Source organism: Caretta caretta, chromosome 8, assembly GCF_965140235.1.
Source record: "Caretta caretta isolate rCarCar2 chromosome 8, rCarCar1.hap1, whole genome shotgun sequence".
Classification (NCBI taxonomy): domain Eukaryota; kingdom Metazoa; phylum Chordata; order Testudines; family Cheloniidae; genus Caretta; species Caretta caretta.
Window position 1 is genome coordinate 36,251,315 of NC_134213.1, and position 18,049 is coordinate 36,269,363.

The following is an 18,049-nucleotide window of genomic DNA, read 5'->3' on the forward strand; positions in this document are numbered from 1 at the left end:
CTTACGCTGACATCCCCTGGTTGGCCAAGGAGCACAAGACCAGAGATGGGAGACATAGGTCACCGCTGTGCTACCCAGATTCTGTGTCCTCTAAGTGCCAGTCTGACCCCTGGCACACATTATGGCTCCCACATTAAGGCATTAAGTCATTAAGGCACCCACAGATTATTCAGATGCCCTGAAGCAACCAGGAGGGGAGCGTCACAGGAGCCACTATGGTGGTTCTGTGCCACCCTGGATTCCCTTAGAAAGGGAAGCCTCAAGTGGCCTGATCTGCCAGCTTCAGGGCTGCTTTGCACGGCCAGCGTAGTCAAAAGCAGTTGTAGCGCTCCTTGAAACTGGGGCCTTCGACTTTAAAGCTTCTCAGAAATGAGAACGCAAATGAATACAGGTAAACCCCCCATCTGAGCTGCTGTGTTTCATCAGCGCTTTATGCTTCGTTTCACCTCTTCTTCCATTTGTGCTTCCTACATATGGCTGTTCTGGGAGTTCAGTCCTGGATCAGGACTTTCTGCACTTGCCTCCTCTTGTATGGACTCATTTACAAAGGGGCATTTGTTTGGCTTGTTCGACACCTGCTTTGCCAGCTCTCCTCTTTGTCTGCCAATTGTGTTCCTATTATGGATTTTGGGGGTGATTTTATTATTGCAAAGGGCTATGGGCCATGGGATCAGCCATCTATCTACTCAACACCCAGTCATTTATTTGTGTGGCTTATACAACCTCTGTCTTCGACTGCAGGCACATATACAATTAGTACTTAGAACACATTGCAAGTTGGCATACATAATGCCAACTAAAAGGCTAAAACATTCTCCCACCCACTGAACTTAACCCCACCCTATTACCCCCAGCTGCAGACGCTGGACTTAGAGCGAGAATGGAATAATACTGGCTCTTATTTGAGTCACAAGTGGAAACGAGTCTGAAGGTGTCCTCCCAGCCCCCGTCTGTGTGCATTACAAACCTGCCATATACTGGGCATGGTTCAGCCCCAAACAAGCCTGCCGGGCATGGTCATGGTGCATTGACTGACCTTTATGGGGCCGGGACTGGAGAGGGAGTCTAGAGACTGGCAGAGCTGGGGGAGGCGACAGAAGCGGGACAAGAGTTTCAGAACAGTATTGACATGTATGGGGGTGAGCAAGTCTCTCTAAAATTGTTTAGGTGCCCATTACCCACTTAAGCACCCTGGCTTTGCCCTTAGTCCATTGTCTTCTGCTGCCCTGGTGCCCTAGAGGGAGAGGTGGAGTCATTACAGTTTATAGCCCCTTCTCCCTTTCGATTGCTGGGGCCAGCTCAGCACAACCAGCCCCTCACTTCAGATGCAGTTGCTTCCAGAACAAGGGCTGATCTGTGCAAGCAGACTCACCAGGACAGCTGAGCCAGTGAATGGAATTTGCAAAGCAGCAGAGATTAGCGAGTTAGCTTCAGACTGACGCGCTGAGCGAGTTGTGTCCGGATCAAAGCAGATCACTCGGTGCCATTAAGAGAGTGAATGAAAAAGTAGCAGTGACGAAAATATCCCCAGAAAAGCAAACACCCACCCTGCCGTGTAAGCACTTCAGGTTAGAGCTGAATCCCCGCCGGAGCAGAGAGGCAGAAAATACAACAAGACAAGACTCTCTGGCAAAGCCCTTCACCAGCAAGTGATGCACACGCTGCATGCACAAAACTTCCTTCACTACACAATAAGGCAACATGGGATAGTTGTCGTTGGCTGGTGAGGTGAACATCTCAAAGGGAAATCTGGAGCAGGTTTGGATGTGCCATAAAATAAGTTCAGTTAATTACAAGGGTCCCCACTGAAACAGGCTTTACCAACCCTGTGTAAACAGGCTGGCCCAGAGGGTGGACTGGGGCAAACCAAGAGAAGGCCACAGAGTCCACATTTCCATGGGTCCAGTGATCCTGCCATCGGGGGCAAGTGGTGTAGAATGATATGGCCACTGCTGGGGGTGTATTAGCCACTGGCTGGGGAAGAGGATGGTGCTGAGATGTAGTCCTGCACCTTAACCTTGGTTCGACGGGTGAAACTCACCTTCCCAACCTTCTCCCCACACAACCCCTTCTGTCACACAAAGCCCAGGACCTTGGGCTTTATGCAGATGAATTGCATTTCACCCTCAGAAAATAATTTTGGACTTGAAGGTGATTCATCTCCAGTATTTGGTTTTGGAATGTTCAGGTTAAGGGAGTATTTGTACTGAGACTCAAATACAGAGCCCAGTCATAAAGAGATTATTCCCCAGCAGACGCACGTCTATTACAGCTGGATTACTTCGTGGGATAAACAGCATAGTCGATTACTTGACCCTACTTTGATTCATTATGAAATATATTCAAAAGCCAAATAACTAATGTCAGTCAGGTTTATTGCTCTAAGACAATAACAATATAGTACAGGAGAAAGGTTCAATATGATACCAGTCTCTGGGAAGCCATCTTGTGCTGCAATGTTACATTCACCTTACGCAGAAGGTGCGCTCCCAAAGTTACACATTTCAGATGGTAGTCTTTGTAGGATGAGTTTACAAATTACACATCTATTTATGTGTCACTGAAATCCAACCCACCACTTTGTCCCAGTTCCTTAATTTGTTTTCTGTTCCTTCCTTATCTTTGTTTCGGATAGCAGCATTGCAGGTACTGGTCTGTGAAGGTTCTTACTTAGCTTTTGCTAAGACATAGAATGAATGTATCTTGATTTTGACAAGGTTTGTATCGGCGTATGCCAAATCTTACTTCAGTGAATGCAAGGAATTATGGGATTTTTAGCATAAGGAGCAGGGTTATATAAAAAGCATAGGCCAATTTAGGTTATACAGCTACTATAATATTTATGTTTAATGCTATTTGTGCTTAATTCATACTAATATATGTATGGTGCAGATAATACATATTGGTAATGTGAGATTTATAGATAGATAGATAGATATGCTAGCCCAGCATATATTAATCACCTCCTTCCCAGCTCTTACAGTGGTAAGGGTCTTATGAGTATATAGATACAAGGAAGAGAGCAGGGGCAGCTCAGGACCATCAGCATGGGACTGTTGATTAAAACACCTCCCACGGTGAGGCTTATCATAGATGGTGCACAGTCGGTGGGGATTCATGAATGCAGGCAGCATAAACAATTGCTGTTGTCACAGTCTACAATAGGGAAGAGATTTCTGATAGTAAACAGCTCTAATCTAGCAGAAAAATTCATAATGAGATTCAGTGATTAGAAAGAGAAGACAGACAAATTCAGACCAGAAATAAGGGTTCAATTTTTCATGTAATTAACCATTGGAACAACTTACCTAGTGATGGGTTGGATTCTCCGTCATTTGACGTCTTTAAATCAATATTGAATATCTTTCTAAAAAGATCCACTAAAGCTCAAAGAGATGTCATGGGCGTGATGGAGAAATTATTGGGTGAATTTTTTTGGCCTGTTATTATGCAAGTGGTCAGATTAGATGTTCATAATGGCCAGATGTTCTAAACTTAAAATCTATGTATCTATGAATCATTTCGAAGTGGAGAGGGTGATGAATGAGCAAAGGGTTTGGAGTGAGGTATGCAGACTTCATCTCTAGCCTACTGACTTAAATGCAGCCCAAGCCATTAGTGAAGTCATCTTGTTACGCTGACTGCTGTTATGTGTTTTAGCAGAGCTGACTGGGAATTTTTTGACTAACTATATTTAATCAAAAAATGTCAATTCATCAAGGCCAAAATTTCCCATGGGAACTTGGATGAATATTTTGTTTAGAAAAAATTTGAAAATAAATGTGTGGAAAAATCTCGAAATGTTCCATTTTGACATTTTCAAAAGAAAACATTTCATTTTTTTCTGTTTGAAATGATTTTCATTTAGAACTTTGTTATTTTATGTTAAAAAATAAAGGTCAACATCAAAACAAAATGTCTTGAATTTATGTTTTTGATTGCCCGAAAATTATTTTTTTTCCTCTCTCTTTTTGGATTTTCAGTTCACAAAAAAATTTCAGTTTTTTTTGTTTGGTTGGTTGGTTTTTTGTTTTTTGTGGTGTTTTTTTTTTTTTTCCTTATTTGTCCCAATTCCAGACAATAAAAAAATTCAAAAGCTCAAAAAATGTCATGAGGTGGGAAATCTGTTTTCCAACAACGCTGTGCCTTAATGTGAAATGAGCTGACGGGCCTCAGTCCAGTTCCCAGTGGACAGATGTCCACATCTCGCAGCCCACTGCCTCCGTTAGCACCAACCAGCCCCTTACTGGCCATCTCAGCAGTGAGGCCAAAGGGGGTAGAGGCTGAACTCCCCTCTCACATGCTGAAGCACACTGGTCGGCATTGTTGGGTACACTTGTACTGACTATCGCTCATGCTGGACCTGTTCTCTGGACAGGAGACTTCAATCCCCAGGGCTATCAATCCAGCACCTTTCACCCAGTACTGAATTCACTTTAGAGAGACACCCGAAGTACTTCTCCAAACAGGAGATGAATGAAGGTGAAGGGAATGGTGGCTGGATGGTTGCAAATGGTATCTTAACCATTTCACCCAACCCAAGGCTAAACACTGATTAAGATGCTTAGAAAACACCTGACTTGCATGAAGTACTGCAGCTAGTCTGCGGCTTGAATGACATGGAATAGACCAACGGAGCTATGAGGTTCATTGACTGGTTGGTCCCCAGATGGGGAGCTCAGAGGTTTTCCAACTTTGCAAATGCTGAGACTGATAAAGGAAACATCATACCCAGGTCTGATCAAACAGCCTTTGGATTTCTGACAAAGCTTGCAGCCCACTGAGGCAAGGTGCTTGTGTTTCTTTAAAAACACGTTAATGACAGAGTGGTTTGGGATTTGGTATGAGGCTTGTATTGTCCAAAGCTCTGGGCTTTCCAGAAAATACCACATCTGTTTCTTTAATTGTTTTCTGTTCACCATTCAGCGATGCCAGCTTAAAAGACGCTCTTTCTGACTCGGACTCTGAAATGGGCAGCACCGAACAGCTTGACCATGGCAGCACAGACACGTTAGCAAATGGCTGCAAGGCAGACAGTGACGCTGCCAAGAGACTGGCCAAGCGCCTCTATCACCTTGAAGGATTCAAGCGCTGTGATGTGGCACGCCAGCTTGGGAAAAAGTAAGTGGCTCTTTCCATCATGACTAGGTCACAAGGCAAGTGTTAGAGGATATGGATCTGGGGAGAAGTCTACTGAGAAGATCTGACTTGCAATGCTGAGCTCAAAGCCGGCATGAAAGTGGCCCTACCATATGGGACAAAAGTGAACACTGGCTTCACTGGGGGAAATGGAACAGGGCAAAAGCAGAAGTGACTTCTTAAATGAAAGATCTGCTGTTCCAGGGAACTCTTGGGCTTGCTTCAGAGTCAGGTTCAATTACGAGCATTGGGATCTTTCTGGATGATAAGTGCTGTGTGAAATTGACATGGGCCCAACCCACACACCTAGATCCAAACACTCCTGAACTTTGGGAATGTTTAGAGAGTGGACCAGGATCATGATCTCAATTTCACAGATGATCACAGACGAACAAATTCTTATTCTGACTTTATAATAGGTCCAAACAAGACCCCTGAAATTAACACCCCCAGAATCTGAGGGGTTTGAGATCCAGATCTGGACTTTTTGATTAGGACCCATTTCTGACATAACATACCCTGAAATCTCACGTAAGCCACCACTCAGGGGACTTTTCTTAGAAGAGGTGGTTGTTGGGGAGAAGCCCAATAAAACTCTTATCACTGTTTTTTTTTTGAATGCCTCCAATGAGCTCAGTCATATACAAATCAGGGACTCAGTTGTCTCTCCAAGAAAATGAACAGCAGGTGTCACTGCTAAAGCTACAAAGGGACAATCTCTCCTATCGCTGCACAGTTCAACACCATGTCAGTTTCGATCTCCCTGGGTGATTCCAGTAAAGGTTAGTTCTCAGGCTGTTTCCCCTTGCTGTTCTTTTGAGCCTGGCTGATGTTTTCTTTCCTTGTTCTGTATATTTGTGAGGTTTATGCCTGTTACGTCCAATGGGGGTTGCATACAGGGGAAAGAGGAGGATCCTGGCCCTGAGAGTAAGCACCCCACATTCTCCTTTCCATCTGATATCTGACACCAGCTCAGGGGCAGCTTACGTTAAAAGCGCCACAGTCACTCACAGGCTCCACTACAATTAGAATATTAGGCCTGCAGCCCTAACATGTACAGCGCCTGCTGAAATGAACAGGAGTGCTGGACAGAGAAGGATCAGACCAGTTTGTATCATCTAGTACCTGCAGCCCCTCTTCTGCCTGTCACCCCATGCATGAAAGGGCAAGAACAAACACCAACGTAGCTTAGGCTGCCCCATCTCAGGTGACAACCAGGGGACCTACTGGAGGGCATTCTGGACACCGATTGAGAATGCTGCTTGCATTCCTGCCATGAAATAAGAATACAGAGGCCCCAGCAGAGTGTTTTCACAAAGCCACTCAGACAATAACGGAGCATACACAAAGAGGTGACAACTACTCTACTGCACCATGAGCCATCAGCTGCCCTGGGCTGGGCTGGTGAGACTCCATGGCCACACCCTTCGAACCTGGACTGGATGTGGCAACGTGACCTTCTCCCCTGGCATGTAAGTAGTTTTACTGCACTTTGTTACTTACTCTTAAGAGGGAATCTCTTTGAATTCACAGTAGAGGGGCAAAGTTGAGCTTGGAGAATAACCCAATTGGTTATGTAGAATATTGTGGCTTGAGAATGGATCTTAAACCAGTGCAGTATGTATCCACTTCTAACCCTGTGCCAATACTCAGGGGAGAAATATTTGAAAGAGTCAGAACTCCTGGGTTCTGCTCCTGGCTCTGGAATAAGAATATTAGTGACTACAACAATCTAAGAAGCTGTATTAGTTGCTGCTCCTTCACAAGAGAAGAAATCTTTGGAGGGGGGAGAAAACACCAGGCAGATGTTAGATATTGGCCCTATGGGATTTTCGGCTTGGCCAGGCCCACTAGCCCAGGGAACTCTCACACCCCTTGATTGGGAGTCTTATTGCTTTCCAGACAATGGTTCCCCTGTGCTGTGTAAATTATACTATGAACTCATATAGGGCCAGGCCTGGAGTCTCTATACCCTAGGTATGCCCTGGTTGGTATCGATTTAGGACCTGATCCAGTGCCCATGGAAAGCAATGGAAAGATTCCCATTGATTCCCAATCAGTCTGTAATCTGATCCTTAATCTTCCCTGAGGGAGTCATAATTGTCAGTGAAACCTGTTTGCTAATTAACATGGTTTTTGTTTCCTTGCAGGGGCTGGGTGCCTTCGGCTGCCCCTTTTATGCATGGATGGAGATCCATTGCAATAGATCCTCCTACTCCAGCCAGGCACAGAGGTGGCAAGCGATGCAAACAACCAGAAGGGAGGAATGGGGATGTTTAACTTGTGCGATGCTGCGGAAGCTGGGATCTTCCAAGGGACTGGAGTGAATAGTCTCTGGGTTTAATGAAGAGGGGCTGATGCAGGGCTTTCCCAGTGATGGGTGTCCTGGGCTCTTGAATGTGTGTCCTGCCTTGATTCATCCAAAGCCAGATCTGACGACCCAAAGGACACGCTCCACGACCTGCATCCTCTCCCAGGGAAGGGAAAGGGAGTGGGATATGGCAGGAATGACTCTGCAAGAGTTGTGGTTTTTGTTAGAAATCTCTCTGATCTATTTTGAAGAGCTGTTTCTAATGTATGTAATGTGTGTATTGTGCCTGCAGCACGGGATCCGCAACGTTGTACATTCAAATTAAATACAAATGCCAGTAAAATCAAGTGCCACTTGCTTTATGGTGGGGCTCTGTCACATCTTGTAAGCGAGGCAAGATCAAGCCACAGCAACGTGTGGATGGGAGCAGTGCTTAATTTGTAATGAAAGAGGTGCTGGGGCGCAAGCAATTTTTTACATTGATGCAGTGAGCCCAGAGGTGCCACGGCTCAGCCCTGGGAAGCCCTGGCACACATTACGCACTGGATGGGAGACCTCCACGGAAATCTCAGGCACTGTAGGCAGTGGAGCTGGAGATGCAACTGGGCGGCTCTCTTCCCTCTAACTTAATGCTGAGCCAATTCCCCAGGGTGAGGCTCAGAAATGTTGCTACACTGGCGCGGCCGCCCTTTGTTTGACGTGGAAAGCCAAGGTCCTAACCAGCTGTGGCCGCTAATGTCTCCAAAGCTCTCATTACAAAAAATAAAAGTTAAAGTCCAGTTCAGATTCCAAAGCCATCCAAACAAACAAAAACACAGCAGATCCAGCAAGTTGCCCACATGGATAAACCAACAATTCCGTGACCCTGGCCTCAGATCCTGCCAAGGAACCGTTAGCCCTGCTTGCCTTCAGTTATTAAGTCCATGAGATTCCATCAGGAGTAGAAAGCTCTGCTTTTGGATCCACTTGCAGGATTGGGGCCTTAAGCATAACCCTTGTTCTCCCTTTCCTCTTATCCGTCTTTTGTCTGTAGTTATCTCTGAGGTTTATGTCTAAACTTGTAAGGGCTTTGGGGCAGTGATGTCCTCTATTGCTTGAAATTCCTTGCAAACTTTGGACTTATAAAAATAATACCATCATTCATTATTTGTATTAAGTAGCACTACAAGGCCCCTTTGTGCTAATGCAGATGTTAGCCCAATGTCCTGGACAAATTCCAATGTAGATCATTACATTCTGCCTCCCTAAATTAACCCTGCAATTTTCACTGCAGGCATTCTTCTCTTGCTGACCTCAGCCGTTGTGTTATGTTGTTGAACAGTGTTTCGCTCCAGACGCAGCAGCATTACAATGATGGATGAATGATCCCTGTGTGGCTGGCATATCAGTTTGTAAACTGCTTTGAGATCCTTTGAGATGAAAGGTGCTATACCAGTGTAGGATAATTAGCGTGAAGCATCACATTTTTCATGAGACTGAAAAAGGACGTCATTATATGAATTACTGGTGCTCCAAAGGGCATATGCTGTTAAGCTGAGATAATTACCCATTTCTCGCAAACATCCATCAATTATTCTTTCATTAATTTTTGGTATTAATATCAAATATTAACGGAGGTCTCACTCGGCTACAGCGTCACAGGCAAAGAGCAAACAAGCCACACTGAGAGTTCTGAACGAGGGCTGGGTATCTCTGCAGCCACAGGAAATGCCCTGGTTTTTATACAAAACTCCTTTGCCAGGATTTTCAAAACTGGAGGTGTGAAGTTAGGCCCTTGAGCCCACAGTTAGGTGCCTAAATAAGTTGCCTGATTTTCAGAAGTCTACCAGCAGTTACCACTCAGCTCGGGATCAGGGCTGAAGATCATGGCAACTGACCAGCACTTTTGAAAGATCAGGTCACTTATTTTGGTGCCTGAATACAGGGTGAGATTCTCTGCTGCCCCAAGGTGCGTGGGGAAAGGTAGCTTTCAGCTTCTGACACCTTCCTACCGCCTGATTCGAGGCTGCTCCTTCTTCTTAGCGTATGCATAAAGTGCCTCAGGTGGCACATGACCAGGATTCAGCACCGAATTTGGTCCGCTGGTTGGATCGTTAGCTTACCCAGCCCAGGTGATGTGAACGCTGATCCATGCCCTCCTTTGAGGCTTCAGAATGCTATGCCCCTCCCCTTCCTGTCTGCAACACCTGTCAGCTCCGCCCCAGAACACCCCGTACACTGTGGGTCACCTACAGCAGCCCAATGTGTTGCCTGCATGGTGGAAATCTCCCCTGGCCCTCAGCATTCGTTTATGGCCCCCATACACCACTCACACAGGGAGGAAGGGTCTGTCTACACTGCACTCAGTGGGGTGACTGCAGCACAGGTTGAAATAGCCGAGATCCAATGAGAATAGCAGTGGAGCCATGGGAATGAGGGATGTCCAAGCCCACCTGGGATCCTGGCTATGTACTTGAATGGCTAACCCACGCTGCCACCACTTCATGGCTATTGTTATTGGAGCTAGGCTAGATCAAATCTAGCTGGGCTGTCTCTACACATGCAGCAATCAGATCTCTGAGTGTAGTGTAGACAGAGCGTTAGGAGCCTGATTCTAGGCAGCCCAGGTGTAAAATTAGCCCCCGATGTTCTGCTGAACATCTTATGCCGATGTTCCATAGCCCGTGGCGTGACATGGCTTTTTAGGAAATAGATTGTGGTCCACACGTGCTGGCTACATTGTACATAATGGCTCTGCAGATCATTTTAAAATTCATATGAAATGCAATGACACTAGCAAACAGTGGATGAGTTAATCAGACATAAAAGGCGTTTTCAAAATATGCCTTTTGCTACTGTGTGGCGTTCCTTTTCCTCCTCCGTCCCCGACCGAAATGTCTTTCATAGGCAAGCCCTGGAGATGGAACACTATATTCAACTGCAATTGCCTCTTTGACAATCTTCTAGATGCTTTACAGCACAGGGAGGAACATGCTTTATAGTCAGAAGAAAATGGAGCCTCTAAAAGTGACACAATGGGATCTCCTGATTATTCTCACTCAGTGCCTCCCTTGTCAATTTGGCTTGGTTTTCAAGTTAAAATACGTGGTTTCTGTCAAGCCATGTCCCTCCCAGTCGCACAGCATTAAGCCATGAAGAGAGTTCAGTAGCAGGCTGTCAGGAGCTGTGTCAGGAGCATATCGGTGCCAGGAGCTTTCAGGCACCTGAAAAGTGCATTAATATCTTACGAACACAGTGGCTCACTGCAGTCAGAGTATGGATCATTGATGTCACAGTGCATCTTGGCCTATACAAATCTTTAACAGCAGCTTTGTGGGGGCCGTTTGCACTGTCTCCTTCCATTCTGAAGTGTAGTTCCTATAAAAGGATGAGAGATGATAAAGAGTAAGTGACAGATGGGATTAAATCGGTGGGCCCAGATAATCTTCATCCAAGAATATTAAAGGAATTGGCACATGAAATTGCAAGCCCATTAGCAAGAATTTTTAATGAATCTGTAAACTCAGGGGTTGTACTGTATGACTGGAGAATTGCTAACATATTTCCTATTTTTAAGAAACGGAAAAAAAGTGATCCGGGTAACTACAGGCCTGTTAGTTTGACATCTGTAGTATGCAAGGTCTTGGAAAAAATTTTGAAGGAGAAAGTAATTAAGTTTCAGAGTAACAGCCGTGTTAGTCTGTATTCGCAAAAAGAAAAGGAGTACTTGTGGCACCTTAGAGACTAACCAATTTATTTGAGCATGAGCTTTCGTGAGCTACAGCTCACTTCATCGGATGCTCATGCTCAAATAAATTGGTTAGTCTCTAAGGTGCCACAAGTACTCCTTTTCTTTTTGAAAGTAGTTAAGGACATTGAGGTCAATGGTAAATGGGACAAAATACAACATGGTTTTACAAAAGGTAGATCGTGCCAAACCAACCTGATCTCCTTCTTTGAGAAAGTAACAGAGTTTTTAGACAAAGGAAACACAGTGGATCTAATTTACCTAGATTTCAGTAAGGCATTTGATACTGTGCCACCTGGGGAATTATTAGTTAAATTGGAAAAGATGGGGATCAATATGAAAATTGAAAGATGGCTAAGGAATTGGTTAAAAGGGAGATTACAGCAGATTATACTGAAAGGTGAACTGTCAGGCTGGAGGGAGGTTACCAGTGGAGTTCCTCAGGGATCAGTTTTGGGACCAATCTTATTTACTCTTTTTATTACTGACCTCGGCACAAAAAGTGGGAGTGTGCTAATAAAGTTTGCGGATGATACAAAGCTGGGAGGTATTGCCAATTTAGAGAAGGACCGGGATACCATACAGGAACATCTGGATGACCTTGTAAACTGGAGTAATAGTAATAGGATGAAATTTAATAGTGAGAAGTGTAAGGTCATGCATTTAGGGATTAATAACAAGAATTTTAGTTATAAGCTAGAGACGTATCAATTAGAAGTAACGCAGGAGGAGGAGAAGGACCTTGGAGTATTGGTTGACCACAGGATGACTATGAGCTGCCAATGTGATATGGCCGTGAAAAAAGCTAATGCGGTCTTGGGATGCATCAGGAGAGGTATTTCCAGTAGAGATCATAGAATCATAGAATATCAGGGTTGGAAGGGACCTCAGGAGGTCATCCAGTCCAACCCTCTGTTCAAAGCAGGACCAATCCCCAGCTAAGATAAAGATGGGCCAATAAGGATAGGAGATAAGGAGGTGTTAGTACCTTTATACAAGGCACTGGTAAGACCTCACTTGGAATACTGTGTGCAGTTCTGGTCTCCCATGTTTAAGAAGGATGAATTCATACCGGAACAGGTACAGAGAATGGCCACTAGGATGATCCGAGGAATGGAAAACCTGTCTTATGAAGGGCGACTCAAAAAGCTTGGCTTGTTTAGCCTAACCAAAAGAAGGTTGAGAGGAGATATAATTGCTCTCTATAAATATATATGAGGGATAAATATCAGAGAGGGAGAGGAATTATTTAAGCTCAGTACCAATGTGGACACAAGAACAAATGGATATAAACTGGCCATCGGGAAGTTTAGACTTGAAATTAGACAAAGGTTTCTAACCATCAGAGGAGTGAAGTTCTGGAATAGCCTTCCAAGGGAAGCAGTGGGGGCAAAAGACCTATCTGGCTTCAAGATTAAACTCGATAAGTTTATGGAGGAGATGGTATGATGGGATAACATGATTTTGGCAATTAATTGATCTTTAAATATCCATGGTAAAGAGGCCCAATGGCCTGTGATGGGATGTTAGATGGGGTGGGATCTGAGTTACTACAGAGAATTCTTTCCTGGGTATCTGGCTGGTGAATCTTGCCCATATGCTCAGGGTTCAGCTGATTGCCATATTTGGGTTCGGGAAGGAATTTTCCTCCAGGGCAGATTGGAAGAGGCCCTGGGGGGTTTTCTTCTTCCTCTGTAGCATGGGGCATGGGTCACTTGCTGGAGGATTCTCTGCACGTTGAAGTCTTTAAACCATGAGCTGAGGACTTCAATAGCTCAGACATAGGTGAGAGGTTTATCACAGGAGTGGGTGGGTGAGATTCTGTGGCCTGCTTTTTGCAGGAGGTCAGACTAGATGATCATAATGGTCCCTTCTGACCTTAATATCTATCTATATCTATGAAAGATGCTTTTCCTCTGTCGTTTGGAGCAGAGAGGATTTGTGGCTTGATATCTATTACAACCTGCTCTTTTTGATGGCTCCCAGAGTTTCATTTGGGTTCCTTCCCCTCAAACCCAACTTCAGAAGCTCTTCGGCCTGTCAGCAGCAATGTGTGGCCCAGCACTAGCAGCCAGAGTTAACAAAAGGAGCTCTACCTGTTTAGCTTACCAAAAAGAAGACCAAGTGGTGACTTGATTACAGTGTATAAGAACCTTTACTGGAAGAAAACACTGGGTACTAAAAGATTCCTTAATCTCGTGGAGAAAGGTACAAGGAAGACCAATGGCTGGAAGTTAAAGCCAGACAAATTAAACTGAGAAAGTTATCTAATTTAATAGTAAGAGTGATTAACCACTGGAACACATGACCAACTGAAGTGGTGGATTCTCCATCTCTTGACACCTTCAGAGCCAGACTGGATGCTTTTCTGGAAGAGATGCCTTGCCCTCATGCAGACCAACATTGTCTCATTGTTTCCTTGTATGCCCCCATGGGCCCATCTTTATCCATCTCTTGTTTCCTGTCTTATACTTAGACTGGACACTCTTTGGAGTAAGGACTGTCTTTTTGTTCTGACTGGACAGCGCCAGCACAGTGGGGTTCTGGTCTGTGATGACTAGGGTTCCTAGGCATTATGGTCATACAGATAGTAAATAATACAAATAATGATAGACACAAGAGATTGGGTTCAGTACAGGAGTAACTAGATGAAATTCTCTGGCCTGTGTTTTACAGAAGGTCAATTTTATGGTCCCTTCTGGCCTTCAGATCTATAAATCTATGAACTTACCTTCTCCATAAAGATTAAAACATGGCCTAGAGAATCGTTGCAGGTGAAAATTCCTATGATCTCCAAGTAGTGTTATAGATGGCCAGGGCCAGAGGTGCAGCTGAGATGCCACCTCGGGCGAGAGGACCATTCCAAAACCCATGTTCTCCTTCAGCCCCCTCCTCACTCTTCCCCTCCCCCGGCCTCTCTTCTCACACACTCCATCCCCAAAGGGGGGGGCCTTGTTGTCTTTCCCTGCTCCCTGCCCACCATTTCCTTCCATCCCTGACACGTAATAAGTGTTTCAGTGAGCTGGTCCCCGCTGTGTATTAGGGAGAGTTACTCCATCACTATGACATCATCAAAACAGTTCAACAAGTCTAATCCACTTGCTTTGTCTAAATCATTGTCTATGTCTCCCTCTAGTGGCTGGACCCAGCAAAGACCCTGCTTCTTACTGTACTACCTATAGCTGAATGACTCCTTCCGCTCAAATGGCAAGAACTTGTGCTGGGGGCCCTAGATTCAATGCTCACCATTGACTGTTTTGTCTCTGTGTAGGCAACCAGGGTTCACAACACAGGCAATAAAGGGGCAGATTTTTAAAGGCAACTGGTGGAGTTAGGCCTCAAACTCCATTTTCACAGGCACAAAAGGCTGCTAGGTGCTCAACTCTCATGAAACACCCATTGAGGGTCACTGAATTGCCCTTTGTGCCTGTGAAAATCTCCCCCAAGGATTAAAGGCGGGGGATTTTAGAATCTCTGCAAGTACCTGCTGGAAGTTGGGTTGGCCAGGAGAAGAGACTGTGTGATTCCTGTTATAAAGAGAGTGTTCTTCCCCTATGGGTCAGCTGATTGCTCCCTCTTTAATTACAGCAATGAATTTAGCAAGTTGGTAGCAGAAGAATATCTCAGTTTCTTTGACTTCACTGGGCTCACCCTGGACAAAGCACTCAGGTGAGCCTCTCTGTTTTCATTAAAGACCTACCCCATGACGAATTGATCTAGAAGCCCAGTGTTTCCAATTTGCCATGTAGTATCATTATTTGCCATTTAGTGCAGCCCCGCTTATGAGCTTAAGGTTTGACGACTGACTGTGTGTATAATGACAGCTGGAGGCTGACAGATGTGTTGGTGTAACAGGAATCCCAGCTGTGGTTAAATATTGACTGTGATCTAATGATCGGCACAATATGCTCCCACTGGAAACGGGGTCTGAGCTGCACGAGTCTCAGTTGGCCAGAGCTTGAAGGGGTTTGGGCCTGAGGTTCTAGTTAGGACCCATCTCTCTGTGGAAAACACCAAATTAAAGTAACGCCCAGTTGACTGTGAGGCAAACCCAGCCCCAGCTGTACAACCCCAGCTGGCACCATTCTCCTGTGCAAGAGACAGGGCTGGATTTAGGGAGCTGAGCTGGCACAGAGCCCAGCATGCAGGATATTAGTGGGAACAGGCCATCGCGGGCAGGGCAGGCAAGAATTTGCCCTTCTCCAAGTGAGGTCACACAGAAGCACACAGGCCAGGGGGTTGAGCTAGAGTACACAGAGCAGCTCCCCAGCTGCTCCATAACCTTGCAGAAAGGCTGTTGCCCCTTTGCTCCCCGCACAGCTCAGGTGAGGCCCTGGGCTGTGGATTTCCATTGAGACCTGTAAGCTGAAATGTCCTTTTCTATTTGCAGAACGTTCTTGAAAGCGTTCCCTCTGATGGGAGAGACTCAGGAACGGGAGCGCGTGCTTATCCACTTCTCCCGGAGATACTGCCAGTGCAACCCAGAAGAGAGCACGTCGGAAGGTACCTCCCCGCCTCCTCTCAGACACCTCACCCTCCCTGACAGTGCTGACTATGCGTGTGCACCAGCTGGTCTGCTATACAACCAAGAGCAGAGATCCTAAAGCGCAGCCTAGGGTCTGCTGGTAACCTGGAGGCCACTTGCTGGTAATCTGCAAAGAGCTGGCTAGTGCTGACTCAGACAGTGTGAGCAACTCCTTCCTGAAGGACAAAGCAGGGTCGCACTTCAGGGAGGGGAACATCTATAAATAGTCCATAGCTAATAATTGATTAATGGATGTGACATGCAGGAGTAATCTGTGGTGTAGGTGGTTATAAACACAGCAGAACAAGATGGTTCTAAGCCATGCTTACAAGCAACCTGTGGGCCCCTACAGCAGTCTCTGGTTATTAAAACCTCTATTAGATATTTATTAACCTTTTATAAACGATTTAGAAATGGAACCTTCATATAGAGTCTGACCCAACAGGCTTATCTCACTAAGGGCCACTAAAATCCACAGATACATTATCCTAAGACTTCCCCGTGGCAGACATTGTGGCAGATGCTACAAATCAGTGGCATGATCATGTGGGGGAGAGGAGGTGGTTCACGTGGTTGCAGATGGAAAGGGAGAGGCCCATAGGAGAATCTCTGCATTGGGATGTCATCCACACTAGGGAAAATGTTTGAGAATCCACATCTAGATTACTGGCAATGGTGATTTCCTTACCATGATACAACTTCATGTGCAATGGTCTTGTCAGTATATTTGTTGTCCCATTTTGTAGAGAAAACAGCTAAGCTTTTAATTTGAGCAACCTCCTATGACTGCTGCTCCCATGATCTGTATTCTTTGTTTCAACAAACCCTATAAAAACACAGTTGGGGGAGGGGGATATTGTTTCATTTGAAATATTTATTCAGGCAATTCCCTGTACGAAGATGTGAGAAAACAGAAGGTGTGTGGGTGATGCCTACAAGATCAAAGGGAGTGCACAATGAAATGCCTGGGCGTACTTTGCAAGCCGAAGTCTGGACAGCCCATTATAGCGCAGTCCTGCAAACATGCGTTTGACAGCTTCTCATTTGTGCTGAGCACTAGTGTCTTCTGCTGAGAGGAGCACAGGGGTCAGAAAAAGAGATCTCCTCAAGTGAAGTTACAGGTCGATGGCAGGAATGGAGGTGGAGCAGGCTTTGGGTGGTGGGAGAATAGCCAGCATTTCACCATGTAGGATTCTTGGTTGCAATCCCTGTAAGGGAATGTTTAAACGCAAACTAACCGGCTAGTGGTTTCACTTGTTTGATTGCACAGAAATATTTCTGTTGATAAAAAGATTTTGCAAAGCCGTATTTTTATAAAATCTAAGGGCCAAATCCTTTCAACTTCACATAGTGCTTTCAAATCTGCTTGTGTGAGTCAATGTGAGTAAGACTGGCAGACTCTAAATGCTGGGCCTAAATTGACCATCGTGTCCCTTTAACAATACGATAATAACATTATTAGAAACAGCTCAAGTTCATCTGCAATTCCTGACTAACTTTGGCAATCCAAAGGGAGAACATTCTTACATTAATTGTACGTTTGCTAACTAAAATGCTGGCAAATCCAGTCTCCAATTTGGGATAGCTCCTTGCCAAATTGAGCTTGCAAAAGATGAGCGGTTTTCGGACATTTGTGAGATGGCTGAAAGTGAAACATGGGGTGAACTGTACAGTCAGTGGAATGCAGTCAGCTGCCTAGAAGGGCAAACACCAGCTCAAGACAAGATTACAGTTACATGATGACAAAGCTATGCTGTGCAGTGAGTTATAATCAATTTGTGTAAGGTCATGGTCCTGGCTGAGTCTACCCCTTGTGGATGGTCACCAGCCACCCGTCACCCAACCTTTGGATCCCAGCTGCTTCCAGCCTGCTAGGTCTGTGTAGAGGCCAGGCATGGTCTCTGCTTTCTCCTCTAGGCACACTCCCAGGGTGCAGACTGCATGTCTGAACTCCTTCCTTGGGATGGGAGACTCCAGAGTCCTACTATCGAGACCTCTAGATCAGTGCTGAACCTCCCAAGGCTCTCCAGTTGCTTATGCATGCTCCCATGCAGCGCTTCCCTCCTGCCGCTGCCCCGTGGGATGTCTGGTTTATAATTTTATTCTTCAGGGACATGTGGCTGTGCAAGGAACTTCTTAAACATGCACACTTTACTCTTAGGACTTGTCTACAAAGGGACGGTCAGGAAAATTAATCCGAATTCAGATTAAGCTAAACCAAATTAAGGCCACTTTAATGCTGAATGCAAGTGCTCACACAGGGGTTTAATGCGGTTTAACTAATCCACTTTAAATTCACATCTTTAGTTAGTTTGGATTAATTTCCAGTGTAAACAAGCCCTTAGAG

At 45.3% G+C, this 18,049-nt stretch overlaps 1 protein-coding gene across 5 annotated transcripts in view; it reads left to right on the plus strand.

Annotated features, from left to right (window-relative positions):
* PSD2 (pleckstrin and Sec7 domain containing 2) overlaps positions 1-18,049 on the plus strand; it is a 172,434-nt gene that overhangs the window by 105,312 nt on the left and 49,073 nt on the right. For all 5 annotated transcript variants that reach the window (XM_075131390.1, XM_075131391.1, XM_075131389.1 and 2 more), the window contains 3 exons: positions 4,927-5,121; positions 14,766-14,846; positions 15,568-15,680. In XM_075131390.1, coding sequence (XP_074987491.1) covers positions 4,927-5,121; positions 14,766-14,846; positions 15,568-15,680 — 389 coding nt within the window. The remainder of the gene's footprint in view (positions 1-4,926; positions 5,122-14,765; positions 14,847-15,567; positions 15,681-18,049) is intronic.